The sequence below is a fragment of the Juglans microcarpa x Juglans regia genome, chromosome 3S (genome assembly GCF_004785595.1).
Source record: "Juglans microcarpa x Juglans regia isolate MS1-56 chromosome 3S, Jm3101_v1.0, whole genome shotgun sequence".
NCBI classification, from domain to species: domain Eukaryota; kingdom Viridiplantae; phylum Streptophyta; class Magnoliopsida; order Fagales; family Juglandaceae; genus Juglans; species Juglans microcarpa x Juglans regia.
This window is the reverse complement of record NC_054599.1, coordinates 17,446,192-17,463,302: the sequence shown is the minus strand read 5'-3', so window position 1 is coordinate 17,463,302 and position 17,111 is coordinate 17,446,192. Positions and strand designations below refer to the sequence as shown.

At 34.7% G+C, this 17,111-nt stretch overlaps 2 protein-coding genes across 2 annotated transcripts; one reads left to right on the top strand and one right to left on the bottom strand.

Moving 5' to 3' along the window:
• The first annotated feature begins 467 nt into the window (after positions 1–467).
• On the top strand, positions 468–1,148 carry LOC121258738 (protein FAR1-RELATED SEQUENCE 5-like). The gene has a single exon (XM_041160281.1). It carries the CDS (start codon positions 468–470, stop codon positions 1,146–1,148), a length of 681 nt encoding a protein of 226 aa, XP_041016215.1.
• Positions 1,149–6,555: 5,407 nt separating this feature from the next.
• On the bottom strand, positions 6,556–7,856 carry LOC121258865 (MLP-like protein 423). Its single transcript, XM_041160395.1, has 2 exons — positions 7,531–7,856; positions 6,556–6,991 (listed from the first exon to the last, which is right to left on the bottom strand). The coding sequence occupies exons 1-2, from the start codon at positions 7,793–7,795 to the stop codon at positions 6,720–6,722; spliced, it is 537 nt and encodes a 178-aa protein (XP_041016329.1). The 5' UTR covers positions 7,796–7,856; the 3' UTR covers positions 6,556–6,719.
• Positions 7,857–17,111: the final 9,255 nt, after the last annotated feature.

Below are 17,111 nucleotides of genomic sequence, written 5' to 3'. Positions count from 1 at the left end.
AGACATCTAAGGCTTGGTAAAGGTGGTGCTAGAGCACTTTGAGAGTATTTTTGTAGGATGCAGTACAAAAATCCCAGTTTCTTTGTATTGATGGATTTGGATGATGACGAGTAGTTAAGGAATGTCTTTTGGGCAGACCCCATAGTAGGGCAGCCTACCAAAACCTGATGAATAGATATGGGATGCCCTTTGCACCATTTGTTGGTGTAAACCACCATGGGCAGTCAATTCTGTTGGGAGTAGGATTGATTTCCAGTGAGGATATAGAGACCTTTGTCTGGTTATTCCAGACGTGGTTGCAGTGTATGGATGGTATCGCTCCGAAAGCTATTATCACCGATCAGGATAGAGCGATGAAAAATATAATTGCTATTGTCTTTCCAGAAAGCTGACATTGACTTTGTTTGTGGCATATACTGAAAAGAGTCCTCGAGAAGCTATCCTCCTATGCTTCCTACAAAAGTGGGATGAAGAATGTATTGATGAAATGTGTGTATGACACGCAAATTGTTAAAGAGTTTGAGAAATTTTGGGATCAGTTAATCACCACTTACAACTTACATGAGAATGTCTGGCTGAAAAGTTTATACACTAAGCGTGAGTATTGGGTGCCGGCATTCTTGAAGGATTGTTTTTGGGCTAAGATGAGTATAACGCAGTGCAGCGAGAGCATGAATTCTTTTTTCGATGGTTATGTTCATGCTAAAATAAACTTGAAAGACTTTGTTGATCAATTTGATAGTGCGTTGAAAAACAAAATTGAGAGTGAAAATAATGCGGACTTCCACTCATTTAGCATTACCATTTCTTGCATATCTAAATCTCCTATCGAAAAGAGATTTCAAGAGTTGTACACAAATACTAAATTTAGGGAAGTTCAGATGCAACTTACCGACATTATCGATTTGGATCCAGAGTTACTTAAGAGGGATGGTGCAGTAAAGACCTATCTAGTAGAGAACGAAGTTCGTGTGGAAAAGTTCACTAAGTTGGTTACGTTTTCTGTGGACTTTAGTGAGGAAGATGTAGATGCTAAGTGTTCATGTGGTTTATTTCAGTTGAGGGGTATATTGTGTAGGCACATTTTCGCTGTATTTAAATATAACGGGATAAAATCCCTGCTAGAGAAGTACATTTTAGATCGATAGATGAAGGATATTAAATTGAGATACACGTTAATCGATAGCAGCTATGACCTAGGGGATCAACGGCCTGATGTTTGCAGATATTCTAGTCTATTAAAATCTGTTATCAAATAATTACTCATGCAACGGGTTCAAAAAAATATACAGAGGATGCCACACATAAGTTAATGCAATGATTGAATTATATAGTGAGAATCAAGAACCCCTATTAATGACCCTCACTAGTTCCAATGTTGGTTGTACTCAAAATGACACAACCAATGTGGGTAGTTCGAAACAAGTACTCAGTCCATTAGTTGTCAAAGGAAAGGTAGACCCCTATATTTGAGGAGAGTATCCAGGATGGAGAAAGACATACGGAAACTTAAAGGAAAGACAAAGAAAGCACCAGTAAACCGAAAACGTAAACAGGTGCACATTATTTCAGCTTTAAATATACATTTTTAGGCGGGTATTTTATTAATGCAAAAACTTACTTCTTGCCAATTCTACTTGTTTATTAGAGACATGGAGGAGATACACCAGTGTCGGACATGCGCAAGAATTATTTGGCCCATCAGAGATAGATATTTCTAATGTTGGTTACGTGCAATTATATTATTTTCGTTATATTTATGTATTGATTTTTTTTTATCACTATCTTGTTCAAGACAAATCAGCTACTGTCATTGGTAGAACCCAGCTCGGAGAAACAGTGGTTTGGAGTCAAGAAAGTGTAATATTTCTGCACTTTTCAGATGTTAATAGTAATATTGACATTACTCTAATTTTTGCTTATTAATCCTTACAGATGTAATTTGGGTTGGATGAATTACAACCAGAGCAAATTGAGTTGGATGAATCACAATTGGTTCAACCGTGGTTGGAAGGCCCAGGGAACTAATTTACGTAATATTTGCATATATAGTTTCCACCAGTAAGATATTTTAACATTTTTGTGTAATTTCTAATGTTGGATATAGGGCTTGTATGGTTTGGTTTCAATGGCTGATTTTGTGGTCTTGTATGGGGCTGGTATTGGCTGATTTTGTGGTCTGCTATGGTCTGGTATGATCTGGTTTCAATGGCTGATTTTGTGGTCTGGTATGGGGCTGGTATGGTCTATCGGAGTGACAAAGGTGACCTCATGTTTCTAATTATTGAAGTTTCTAATATTTCCTGATTTTTGGAGTAGTCATTGTTTCTGTCGGTGTAGGAATTTTTTTTTTTCTTGGAGTTTTTATATTTGATATGAGGAATTGTATCATCTCCCACCACTGATTTTTGGTTTAGTCATTGCTACTTGGCTAATTGAACATGCAGGATGTACATTAAATTTGCATGTAATGTTTCATATTTAACAAACTTCTATTACAATTATATTAATTCCTTTTTTTTGTTCTTACTTCACATGCAGGAAACTAAGGGGTTTATTCCCAATGTAATATATGAGTTTTCAAGACGTGAAAGAGTGAACGTGAAGGATTTTCAAGAGTTGATACAATCTGATGGATTAGTCATTTTTTGTAAGTTTATCATGTTATACTCAGTGGTAGGATGGCATGTAAGATCTTATTAAAGTTGTTTTTTTGTAAGTTGTAAATGTCACTTTTTTGGATAGATTGATAGAAGATACAAGATTGTTGGTAATGGTTTTTGTGTAGTTGGAACAAATCATAACATTATTTTGGATATTATGATAGTTTTTCTTCCAAGAATGAGCATGAAGATATTATTTCCTGGATTGATTTTTTTGGCAATTTCCTAGATGAAAGTAGTATTTTTTTCCCTTCTTTGTAGAATGCTTAGTTTATTTATCAGTGACATTGATTATGTTAGTACCTACTGGTATGCCATAGTCAAGGAAGATTTTGATGTGCAAACAGATCGGTAATTCAAGACCAATTTTAATGAATGGTTGTGACATATTATTGTGAGTTGACATATTCTTGTGACAAGAGTTTTTTCCACTCAGTCCATTAGTTGAGTTAGTTACCTAGATTAAAGTAGGTGATTTTTTATCTTTTTTTGTAGAATGCTTATTACTGCCGTGCACAGATAAAATACTTCCTGAATTAATGCACATATACAATGGGGTTGAAATAAGATACTTCCTGAATTAATAATGCCTTACATAGATACAAGCAGCTACTTCCACAAGTCATTAACATAAAATACAATTAGACTATACAATTAGACTAAGTTCTAACATCACCAACCAACATATAAACAACTTAGATATACATAGCAACTAACTTCTAACACTAATCCTAAGTCACTTATTTGCAAGACAAGTAATATGCTACAACAAATGCAGCAGCCCAATACATCCCGAGTAGTGTGCGTGAACGTCTTATTTCAGCTTCGCGTACAAGAAGCGCCAACTCCTTGTTCACAACCCCCTCATTTCTATTGGATAGCATCATCTCTCTCATCTCGATCTCATCTGCTCTCTTACGGAGATCAATCTTGCTCTTTTCGATATCGTCGAGTATCTTCTCCAGCTCTTTCTTAGCTCTTAACAGTTCATTGTGAGTTTATCTTAGATCGGACTTTCTGTATTGATCCTCCTCTACCCACTTGAAATACTTACAATATAGTAATCCTTAATCATTTTAAACATATTTTGGAAACATGTTAGATGCACATAATATTAAATTTTTTATTAAACATGAATGTAGTTACCTTTGTGTTGTAGTTAGGACACCCTAGGAAGGGTCGTCCTGAATTTCTTGTAGTAGATGAGTATCTTAGTTAGGCTTCAATTTCACAGAAGCATAATGGTTGACCCAGACTTCGTTTACCAAAAAATGAAGAAGAGTTCGTGGTGGATGATGAGATATTCTTAAACTGAAGGCGAAGAAGAAACAAAAGGAAAACGGACAATCAAGAACAAAAATAAACTTTCAGCATCTTTTTTCAAAGACTATCAACTATCAAGAAAAATTTAAAGTCTCCACACATTTAATAAGATATTCTACGTGTTGGACCTTACAAATAATTAAAGTCTTCCTCTTCCCATAATAAGCTAGATTCCTTAACCACCAAAACTATCTTTAATTTGGTACCATTTGCTCCTATATGTGAGACGAGAAAAACATAGGCATGTTCCAAATTTGAGACATGATGCTTATGAATATCAATCAAATAATGCAGTTGTGTGTAGGAGACATGATTTGAACGTAGATCCTACATGAAAGATCATTCTTGTAAAGTTTGAAAAACAGCACACAAAACCATCCTAGTATGTCTTGCAAAAGAAATGATTAGTCAAGATAAAACACACAACTAAGAACAGATGAAGGAATTAAATTCTTGCTTGATACTCCTCAATCTAAGTCTAAAAAGCTGATACATAATTGAAAACCATATTAAATATATGACATAACATCAATTACTTATCATCCAAAAAGAAATAATGATCAAATTCAAAAATTTTAATCAACGAGTAACACCTCCTTCAATGAGTAACACCATCCACTATTATCAGAAAGAGTAACACCATCCTTCCAACTCCTCTTTTTTCAATCAAGCCAATGCTTTTAATGTTTTTGGGATCCAGAACATTTTTTGCCTTTTTGATTTTTCTACCAAAATAAAGATCATACCTAAGTGAAATGCTTTCATTTTTTTTTTTATTTATTTATTTTGAGATCAATCATGGCTACTGCTACTCAAACTGAAGGAGACGAGGAAACAACCACGGCAAACGAACAATCAAGAATTGATAAAAAAAAAAAAAAACAGAGTATATATCAATTAGGGCAAGGGTTTCGAATCTACAAGTATTTCGAAATCAGTTGCAATTTCGAATCTAAATCAAGTGCTATTTCGAATCTACAAGAATTTTGAAATCTCCCATTAGGGTTAGGGTTACGGTTTTCAATTATTCAAGATGGATGTGTATATACCGATTCGGTGATTTTGGAAACATCGAAATCGTGAGTTGAAGAAACAAACCTAATGGGAGATTTGGTTGTGGGCATGCGAACAAGAAGATAAGATCAAGAAGAGAGTACCTCCCTTTGTGTTTCGTCTTCCTGCACGTCGGTGGGGCAGTCGTGTGTTTGAGCGGAAGAAGATGACCACCCTGCGTGAATCGTCTTCATTGCTTGCTTGGGAAGGTTCCCATGTTCCGTGCAGGGTTCCATGGTCTTGATCCTTGCTAAGGTGAAACTAAGGTAAGGGGAAACTGAGGTGAGCTGAAAACGACCCGATTCCAAATTCAAAATGGCCACTTCGAGTTTCTGGGAGCCAAACAAAAGGGATTATTAAAACGCCGAAAGCTCACCGTTTTAATAATCCCATGTGGACTCCCGGGTACACGGGGGGTACTCCTCCTGTGTACAAGTAGAATTTTTGTTGTAAAAAAGTAATGAGTAGTTGTGAACTATTTGTGATAAGTCTCAGCCTAACTTTACCCTCTTATACTTTAAGTCCTCAATTGCTCTATGATCATTGAAATTAATCGAGTAATTATTAGATATTTTCGTGATACGAACTCATAATACTCTTATCTTATTTCTAAAGGAAGGGAATCAAAGAGAATTACATGTCAGAAAAGTGCTATAGCCACAAAGAGATTTTATAAAAGTAAATCTACAAATTGACATGACTTCGTATGATATGTTATATCTACTTTACAATAAAAATAATTTTACAATATAATGTACGTAATCAAATCACGTCAATTTTTAAATTTATTTGTATGGAATCTTTTTATAGCTAAAACATTTCTCTACCTATATGAACTATTACCCATGGTGTTGAACAGCTTGTAGGTGACATTTTTATTTTTTTATTTTATTTTTATTTTTATTTATTTTTTCATATAAGAGATGAGCTAGATCACTGGGAACTAAATATTTACATAAAAGAATTTTCTGACCAAACAAGGTAATATAGTGGCAATTAACGATTTACATGTAGACCCAATAGCAAGCATTTAAATTCCAGGCAGTCACCTATCTAGCTGCTCCATCCCTGCAGAAGAATTAATGCAACACATGATAACATATAGTGTCTATATATATATATATATATATATATATATATATATGTGGTAGCCATTACAACAGTGATGGGCCACTGTTTGCAGTACTGCACTGCACTGCACTCCACAATTGGGTTCAATAATCGTCCTAATATGGAGTAATGGTCTTTTCATAAACCTCTTCTTTCTGTTCCATATATTAATCAGCCTCGGATGTAGGTTTATTACTTGACTGATTGACAAAAGATAAAAATAGGACTATGTGCTCTATTTAAATTACTCTTTTCAACTACATAAGTTTTATTATTTTTTCCTTTTCGTCATCCGAATATTATTTTTATCTCATGTAATGATGTAAAAAACATCGAGCTTCTCTTAGAGCTGATAAAGAACTTAGAACTTGTTGGTGATCATGCAGGAATCATATCATCAAATGCATTTCAAGTTTAAGCCTTATTTATTGCTAATAGCAGCATAATCTCTTTAAATAACAGCATCCAGACCATGCAAGTATTTCAGTCAACATGAAAGAGTAACTACGTAGGAAGATGAATGCAGTACTGCCTGTCCCTTATTTATTGATTTTTAGACCAAAATGGGACCTATGCCTTGAGAGCAAGCTCATCCATCTCCTTGAAGTTTTTGGCCACGAAATCCTTAATGACATGTGGGTCTGGAACCTCGTCGGTAGCCTTCTGAAACTCACAGAGCCATTTCGCCGTGCTCCCATCTCCCTTGGGTGTTACAGTAATGTGGCATCTGAAATGCTTGTAGAATTTCAGGATATCACCCTCCACCACTGTATATGCCATCGTCTTGTTTGCTTCATCAAAAGCATCGATCTTCTCCTTGGATATCTTGACAATAGGTGAACCTAGAAATGAAAACAAAATAAACCAAAGCAATTTAACATGGTATAATAAGTCAGATTTTGAGTTCAAATCCCGAGTAATTGAGTGAAAAAAAATCGATATAGGCATAAATGTCAACACAGATACAATTTACAAATCGAATCTAGCATGATTACTACCGATGAACAAATTATATAGCAAGCATGCAAGAACAAAAGGGTACTAGCAAATCATATGCACACTTGCAAAGTGATAAGAAAATAATCCTCACCTAGTACTAAATCTAAACCTTTTAGGACCCTGAAAGGATGAATTAAGTATTTTCATGTCTGGGTTTGGTTTTATTTGATGATAATGTATCCCTAGGTATATTGCTATAACCACAATTTTCCTCTACCAAAAGTGATGCTATCAATAAAATTGGGCCGGTACCGTCCTCTTTCAAGGAAAAAAAAAAAAAGGGACCTGAAAAGAGGAGAGACCTTGATAAATTGCAAGGGCATTCTTGCAATGTTCTACCCCAATTATTACTAGTTTTAGTAAAGAATTACCCCAATATTACCTTCTCCATAAGTTACAAGACGAACAGATCCAACAGACTTTCCATCGCCCTCAAGAACTTCAATGCTCTTGTAATCAACAGGGAAAGCCTTAGGAAGGACAGTGACAGACTCCCTTATGAGTCCCCAGAACTTATCTGCATGAGACTTCACCTCAACTTCCACATCAAGCTTATCAATGGCAGCCATTTTTTTCCCCTTTTGATAGTGGAAATGAGAGACAACTTGATCTTGTAGTGATGCAGTTTCGATTGCAGGCATAGGCATGTATATATAGCAAAATGTAGTGGCACAGGGGTGGGGCTTCTCCTTAAATTCACTAGGAACAAGTTCAACTGCCAATTCGTAGGGATCTCTATGAAAATTATCATGGGAATTACAACGATCACCGACCTCCCAAGAAGAATGGACCCCATCATTTAAGTGGTTCTGTCAGCTAGCCAGAAATGCAAGGTTGGACCAAGAGGACATCTACAATAAAGACATCATTTAAGTGATTTTTTTTTTTTAAAAGTTAAAATATAATATAGATAAACTACACGGTTACATGGATACAAGATTCAATGGGATGAGAGTCCCCAACAATCTTTTCAAAACAAACAAAAAGCAGCACCAAAATAAAAATAAAATAAAATAAAGGGGGTAAGTCAAAGGATTGACTCCAACCTAGTCCCACAATGGGATGCCACTCAAAAGCGGTTTTAGCATAGTCTGATAAATAGACTATAAACCTATGACTAAACGCCGTAGTCGAGAGGGGTGTGCTTTTTGTTTGTTTGTTTGGAAGAAGGGATGATTTGAAATCATTTAAACGTAAATATTTTTTAATTTCAATTTTTTCATCTAATCATTATAATTTTCCTAAACTTTCAAACAAAACATAAAAAATAATTCAACTTTTTCAAATTTTAAAATAAAAATAATATAAAAAAATTATATTTTAATGATATTTTAATTTTATAATCTTTTTATTCAATTTTTTCTCTCATTTTTTAAAATCCCATGTAAAACATCTTAACTCAAATAATTTAACTATTATTTATAAACCATTTTACTACTATTCACAAATTTCTCATCTCATCTTATTCTCCAAACATTCCCTAATATAATATATCAAAAATATTTTACATAAAATAAATATTTTAATTATAATCTAATTATCATATTAAGCCATTTTAATTTATAATTTTTTTTTTTTTTTTTTTTTTTTTTGCAAATTCCTTTTATAAATCAAGCATTTCTCATATTAATACCTAAATAACTTGTATCGAGCACATAGAAATGTGAGCACACTATGTTCAGGGATTGAAATGCAATGGCATATAAAATTGAGATCAACACTGACATGCAAATTAATAAAAACGCTGGAAATGATTAGAAGTGAAATATTAGGCTGGAAATCTAGGCATGCATGTGTTGGAAATGAAAATTTTACGCAGGCCGGTAGATCGACATAAAAATAACAAGAACATATAGAATCTAGCTTAATTAGATACCTTTTATTACAAATATTTGAGTTGCGCATAAGACTATAATTAAGCTCTCATCGACGTGGACGCCACACTACAACAAATTTTGGTTTTTGCTGGGAGTGACTCTCGTGGAAAAAAGTATATCATTAGTTTGTTCTGTGGGAGACTCGTGGAATATAATGGGTGGAGAAAGATAGTTTTTCCACTAAACCACAAGTTCATGGGAAAAACCTTCTTTTTCCCATGAACTACCGTGGTGGCTAAAACCTTTTTTCATGAGAAGAGGTTGTGGTAAAAAGTGTTTACCCATGACATATCTTCGTGAAAAAAGTTATTTTTAGTATTTTCGATAAAATACTTTCTTAGGAAATATATATTTTTCACAAAATATTTGGTCGGAAATACTTATTTATGAAGAAATCTTATCGCGGGAAATAATTATTTCTAGCAAAAAAAAGAAAAAGTATTTGCCACGAGTTACATTCGCGGCAAATGCTAAGAGATTTCAGACAAAAAAAAAAAAAAAAATCATTCAAAGCAAAAAAAATCATAACAAATAGTCTAATATAGACTAAAATAAATATATCCGAACCTTGGAGATCCAAATTGACGCTTATATGAATTTAAAAAAAAACATGTACAAATATGCTAACATTCACAAGAAAAACTTCTAATAAAAATCCAATTTATGCACACACCACACAACCACAAAACTTTACAAGTTACAATTCATGACTCTACAAATAGTGGGGTGTGGTTTAAAAAAATCCACTTCATCCCAACTCCAAGGCCAATGGTATAAAAGGAAAGTAGACACAATAATTGATAGAGAGCTCTTTTTCCCATAACTAAATGCAAAAAACAGGTTCTGGTAACAATACCTTTAGAATGCCTCCAATGCAAAGAATAGGTTCTAGTAACTTGAACATTTCCAATGCAACACATGCTTGCAAACTTGAGCACAAGAACTTGAAGCGAAATTATTTAGAAAGAAAAGGTGAAAAAGCAAATCACTTTATTACTCCCAGACTAAATAAATCTGAAAAGCATAAATCTTCAAAGTCAGGTGCTTCAGCTAAATAATTTCTAGTTTTTTCACAGAAATGCAAATCACAGGAAGATTTTCTATTCCTGTCCATTGCTATCTATTTGCAACAATTCTCTTTCTTTCTTTATTTCAGTTTTCTTTAATAAGTCATTTGAAACAATAATCTCAAAACTGGCACACACAAAATCAGTCTATAACTAAATTTCCAAGTAAACCCACAAAATGATGAATTACAGTAGTGGAAGCATGGAAAGAGATCCCATATGAGATGTACCTCTAGCCTTTGCCCTTCCTCTGCTACCACGGCCCCAACAACGACAATTTGGTGAGCCCTCTGAAAAATACAAAACAATTGAACAAATTCGTGTAAAATAATTTCAGACAGATAAGGAAAATCATGATGTGGGACTACCTCCTTCATAATCAAACTCTGTAGATGCCTTCTACTGTTCCGTAGATAAAGGAGACTGGTACCTGAGAACACCATAAATTCATAAGTTTTAAGCGATGTTAAATATCTGCAACTAATTAGAACTTAAAAAAAAAAAAAAAAAGTAGAGAAAATCCTGCTAAAATCTGTTCCAGCTAAAGCTCATCATTTAACATAGTTTCTTTCACTTTCAGCCCATTAATCCCAAAAATGCAAGTGAAAGAAGTCTGACTTCCCTTCAAAATTTAGTACCTACTACTTATCAAAAAAAATTTAGTACCTACTCACGTTCTGACTCATGAGTTGAAAGTGCCTAATCCTACACCAACCAACCTATAGTACAATTTACAAAACTTGCAAAGCAACTAACGCTTCCAGTCCTACCAATGCAATCCATGTGTAACCATCACACAATAGTTTGAAAACTTCAGCAACCAGGTACTAAGAGAAAATATCAGTCTCCTAGATGAAAAGCAACATGAAAAAAATGGTGACAGAAATCGATCACGACATATCACCAACACTGCAAATTTATCTCACAAAACGCTTCAAGTATTTAATAAACCTCCACAATAGTTGTGTCACAACCAGGTACTAAGAGAAAATATCAGAATCTTCAAGTATTGTTATCATTGACATGTGCCTTGTGATTTCCAACCTGTGAAAGAAATTAGAGAATAAGTCATGTAACATTTATAATCATACATAACCCATGAATAGGAGTGTTTACCCATTCGACAACAACAATTGTGTTCACACCTAATCGAACAGAACCACTACAACTCACAAAAATTGAAAACCAATCCATCACCAATTCATTGCAGTTCCAGCATACACGATTTGAGCCTAAGATTTTAGGCAATGTTCCAACCATTAGCGCACTTTCTCCAAGCCTCTAAACATTTTTTTCATCTCTGTAAGAGAAATTCATAACCCATTTCTCAAATATTTCCTACCGTGAACACAATAAAATCACTGAACCCAACATCAAGCATTGCCCAAATTTCACAAAGTCAAATAAGTAGCAAGTTCAAACAATAAAAAGTTGACAACTATAAAGGCCTGGGAAAAATCACAATCTATACAACTCTCATAAAATTAACCCACAATATAAACATGCAAAGAGAAATTGGAGAGAGAGAGAGAGAGAGAGAGATACTTGAAGCAGGCTCATGGCATAGGTGATATAGTTGCGCATCCTTCCCTGACTTGTAATACGAATCTTATCTAACAACAATAATTATTTATCACTCCAACAACACAAGTGAAACCACTCCATTCCATCCACTCTATTGCAATCCAAATAGGCTATCACCAACAAACCAAGTGTTGCCATTAATCTATCCTTATATCTTCAAGTGTTTCAAAGCAACCCTATTCATACTATACTGGTATAGTATGAACTTGTTAAATTTGTTAGCTTCTATATATGTTGATTACCACTTCGTTCCACTGGAAACCAATATTAAAAAGGAAAGGTAACTTAAATATCACAGGTGCGAATATAGTAGAGCGTCATAGCTTGGTAGTAGGACTACAGGCAAAAGTTTCTTTTCCACGACAATCTTTGTTATATCATTCGCCAAAGTTTCAACATGTGGTAAATCTGTTGAAACTTTGGACTAAGGAAATTGAAGTACCTGAAATTCCAATATCATAGCCGAACCAGCAGCAGCGATGGTGCAAGCAATGATCACATAAACAGTGACCCTTCCTTGGTACTGTTCAGCTCTCTCTTTGGCCACACTAGCCAGACCAAAAGATCAACCTGCCATCTCCAAAAATGTTATCTTCTTCTCAGATCTCACCAATATGAAGGAAAACACAGCCAACTCTTCACCCTCGAGTAATGACTATTAATGTCACTCTGCTTAAGTTGTTATAAGGTTTGCAGTGCAGTGGTGTGTATAGAAGCAACTCCCCTACTCAATCTTTCCGATAAAAAGAATTATTTTCAAGTGCATAACTGGTGTAGGGATTGAAACACAACCCCCTTTTTATTAATTTGGTTGACAAAGACAAACATTGCATCATACTTACCATATTCCTTCCTTTTTTTTACTGTGGATAACTAGGTAGTCCAGTATTTTTTGGACTAATTAGATCATCTTCCATGGAAAAGCAAGTATTGCTAAATTCATTATACCTATTATTACAAAAATAATGTAATATTACGTACATACATTTGCGGAGAAGATTTCCTTTTATAGGGATGATATAGATAAGGACTAATATTTTTTAAGATAAACCTGTATGTCATCGCCACTTTAACAAGGCAATACTCAACTTCATAGTCATAGCCTTGACATTTAAAGCATTTTTTTTTTAATATGCACTCTGTGTGTGTGTATATATATATATATATATATATATATACAGAGTGCATATTAAAATTAATAATGCTCTGTAATTAACTAAAAATTAATAAATATGTAATTAAAGTTAAAGTTACCAAATTATGTAGATCTTGGTACGTTGACTTGGTTCAATTTAAATGTTTTCATCTAACAAAATTAATTATTCATGCAAGTATCTTGAAATTCGTAATGGATAAGGAAGTCTTAAATGAGGTTTGAAATTAATTAGAGCTATTTTCTTTAATTCATTGCAGACAATAATTATTTAGGTGGCAAAATCTAAACCATTTTTCATCCTTTTGCATTCAGAAACTATATATGATACAGGTAAAATACCAGTGGGTGTATGAATTTGTTGGGTCTATCTAAAAGGATTTTGGGACGCAAACTATTCCGTTTACTTACACCCATACACTTGTTATCCAAATTTGAACGATGGAGTATAACAAGTGCTTTCATCTCCCAGCTCTCTTTTCATCCATGACTAGCCTAAAACCATTTTTAAAGCAGACTCAAAATCCTATGAGGTGCAATTTAGTTGAAAACATTTGAAATAGTAAATTTACATAGATACAAATCTGCCTAAGCCCTCAACACCACACCATACTCGTCTATATACACTAAAATAATGACTTGAGACACAAAGATAAGATTTTTACCATGCATAAGAGCTGGATAGCAAAGGAGGCATGCGGGAGGTGCTCCTGCGTCCATGGGTTGCTCGTGGTGGTGCTGCATCTTGGTTGGAGGCGGAGATGGTGGCTCACGACGGTAGGCAAGGCCACTGTAATAAGACAACCGTGGGGGGGGGGGGGTGCGTTGGTCGAGTTTGTGACAAATTTCCTCACTTAACATGTATATTGATTTTATGGAATAATTATAATTTTTCTCCTTTCTATGTTGCATGTATTGGTAAATATTTTCCTTTCTTGAAGTTTCTGTTACTATCATGTTTCGCACACCTTTAGGCGAGGCTCCGACAACTCAGATTTTTCAAAATTCCTTTACTTTCCTCCTGATCTCTCATGGCTCTGAAGAAATGTTCACACCCTTCTGGACAGGTTGGGTCTTCTGGCGATGCTCGGGCTATCGTTGGCCACAGTGGTGCCACCCCAGAGGAATTCGCCAAATAATTTACATGGCAATCGGTGGTGATTCCTGCCCACTTTCGAAGGGACTCTATAGGTCTCCTTCAATGACTCCAGTTTGGTAGGAGTCACTACTGTTCGCTATGTAAATCCAGTGAATTCTTCTAGGGTGGCACCACCATGGCCAACGGTAGACCGAACATCGCCAAAGGACCCAACCTGTCTAGAAGGGTGTGAAGATTTCTTTCGGAGCCATGAGAGATCAGGAGGAAATTAAAGGAATTTCGGAAGAAAACTAAAAGAAAACAAAGGAACGAAGAACTCAAGTAGCGAGTAAGAAATGCAGAGAACAAAGCAAAAGGAAGAATGAGTGAAATGAACTTTAGCAAGGGAGGAAGGGTCCTTGTATAGGCAAAATTGCTGTTTGAACTCCCGAGGCAACATAATTCCAAGTGTCCCCCAAAGTACCAGAATTTCTCGATTTTTGTGACTTCCAGAGAGTGTATCTACTGATACGATGCGCAAAAAAATGACTACCTGACATGAGGTCCTGATGAAACAATCGAAGGGACGTCATTCAATGTGAAGCATAATTGTTGCAATACAGCCACATAAATGGAAGACAAACCGTTGCTCGGCTCAGAACAAAAAGGTCTGGTAGTCTTGCAGTGCAAAGGTTAAAGGAATGAAGGAAGAATTTACATCGGACTTATTGGCGAGGTAACTGTAAGGGGATTTTCTCCACTTCAAAAAGCCCACTGGGCCTTGGCCCAAGGGTAACTAGGACCGTACAGGGAACAGGGTGTCTACTAGGGAAAAGAGTCGAGTAATCGATAGGACAGATCAGTCTGACATAGCACGGCAAAGTTTTGAACCTGGGGACTTGCATGAGACATAACAGGAAATGCAGAAGACCCTCAATCTATTGACATCAGAACGTCTACGACTCACAAGAGATAAAAGCAAGTTCTAGAAATTACGCTATATTAATGACGCCACTACTGAGTTATACGCCACATTTATTGTGTTGTCACAGAGTCACACTGCATTAAAATACTTTGACAGCAGAAATAATAGGAGTGGCACGAACTCTGTAGAGATAAATACGATATGCACATCCTTGAACCCACAGTATAAATAGCAAGTTTCAGGTACGAGAAAACTCACTGATTTCTATATTCTTTTACTTATTTACAAACTTCTAAGAAAATTTACTAACGTTGATATCGGAGACTCTCCAGCTCCAAGGGCGCCATCTCTAGTTGTCTTGCCAATTTCAAAACTTGAGTTGTCGGAGCCTAGCCCAAAGATATGCGAAACATGACGTTAACCGTTCCTTTAATTTGTTCTCTCATGAAATTAAAAATCAATTGAAATTATTCTCGAGCACCCCCCAAAAAAAAAAAAAAAAAAAAAAAAAACATAAACAAAAAGAAAAAGGAAAGGGCAGATCAAACTTTCCCGTTAAAAGTTATCAATCATTTAACTTCTTATGTGAAACAAAAACAATAACAATAACATTGATGTTCGCGGTGCTGCTTAATTCTGTTCTCTAAGCTGTGGATGCAAACTGCTATCTATATATGGAAGTAATATTTATTTTCGTTTTTTATTTTCTAGCAGAAATAGATAGAATATATGAAAGTATTGAAGACAGAACATGATAACAATTAGGAAAATACTACTCTTACCATTGGTTTCTACCACTAGTCTTCATCGTTGTGATTTTTTTATTTTTTTAAAATATTTAAATATGTTAAATAATACATGTAAAAAAAAAAGAAAAAAACAAAAAAAACAAATCTTAAAACCACTGGCTGGGCTCCCAGCGGGATCTCCCAGCGGTGGGGTAGAACCGCCTAACACTTATGTCTGCCCATAAACCTATTAAATGTTAAACCGCCAGAGGAGATAACAGTCGCTGCAGAAGCACGGAACCATGCAGCGGATGGGTAGAGATGCACATCGTAATTCATTAATGTCCGTTCCAGTTCCATATGGACAAGCCCCGACCAAAGCATCCACCCTGGCATTCTGCTTCGAATGATTTGGCCGCGGCGTGAAAACTGAAAACAAGTTATTTATTAAACTCATGATTACAGTTAAAAAAAACATTAATAATTTTTTTTATAATATAGAGCATTATGTATCATGAGCAGTGTTGAGTGTGCCAAGTAGGTTTGTAAATAGTAAAAAAAAACTTTTCTCAAATTGTGTTATCTTTAATCACACACATATATATATATATATATATAATATATATATATATATTTTTATGTAGACTGACGTGATACTTCTACATCAACGATATGCTTGATGTGCAAATAAAGAGGTTTAAAAAATATATCTATTTGCAATAAAGAGGTTTGCAAATATATATGTTTATTTTTAAAAAAAATAAATAAATTTATTTCCAAGTCTCTTTATTGGCATAACAAAGACATTGTTGATGTGGAAGCTTATTACATTAGCTTACATTAAAAGAAAAAAAAAATTGGCACTTTGACTCTTTTTAATCAAGAAAAATGATCATCTTAGAACTCTATATAAAATAATTACAAAATTGCATTGGTTGACTGTAAAGTGATCAGTTGTAAAATAATTACAAAAAAGTTGTGAGTATATCATTATCCATAAATGTGTGCTACATACCATGTTTGTGTGTATATATATATATATATATTTATATATAATATATATATATATATTTATATATGAATAATATTAGATACAGTTTTAAGGTATATAAACTCAGTGTACCATACTCCCCTTTAAAAATGACAACATTAAAAAATGAGTTTTTTTACTTGAGTTATAGATTTGCTCTCTTTTATTAAAGAAAGTGTACGTAACTTGTACAACTTAATACTATACAAATTATTTTCTTTTCCGATCCGTATATTTGGATTAGCAATGCATCATGTTATCTGCATCATCAAGCCTCCCATTTCGATGGCCATGCACCCATTACAGTAAGCAGGACTACTTTTTGGATCAACAAACAAACCTTAAAAACTTACAAGGATTGTCGCTATGCTTGAGAGGGAGCTTGTAACTGTTGATGCTTGTTTTGTAGGAACAGGCCGTGTGAAGAAGGAGGAGTCATCTTCGACCCACAGTGACTGTTCAGGCCTTGATTGGTCTGGGTTTGGGCACCCAATGTTGGTCCAAAGTGGCAATATGGTGCC

Coding starts and splice junctions, on each gene's coding strand:
- LOC121258738 (XM_041160281.1), top strand. CDS start 468: ATGAAGAATGTATTGATGAAATGTGTGTATGACACGCAAATTGTTAAA.
- LOC121258865 (XM_041160395.1), bottom strand. CDS start 7,795: ATGCCTATGCCTGCAATCGAAACTGCATCACTACAAGATCAAGTTGTC. Junction 6,992..7,530: donor TCTTGTAACTTATGGAGAAG/GTAATATTGGGG, acceptor TTTCATTTCTAG/GTTCACCTATTGTCAAGATA.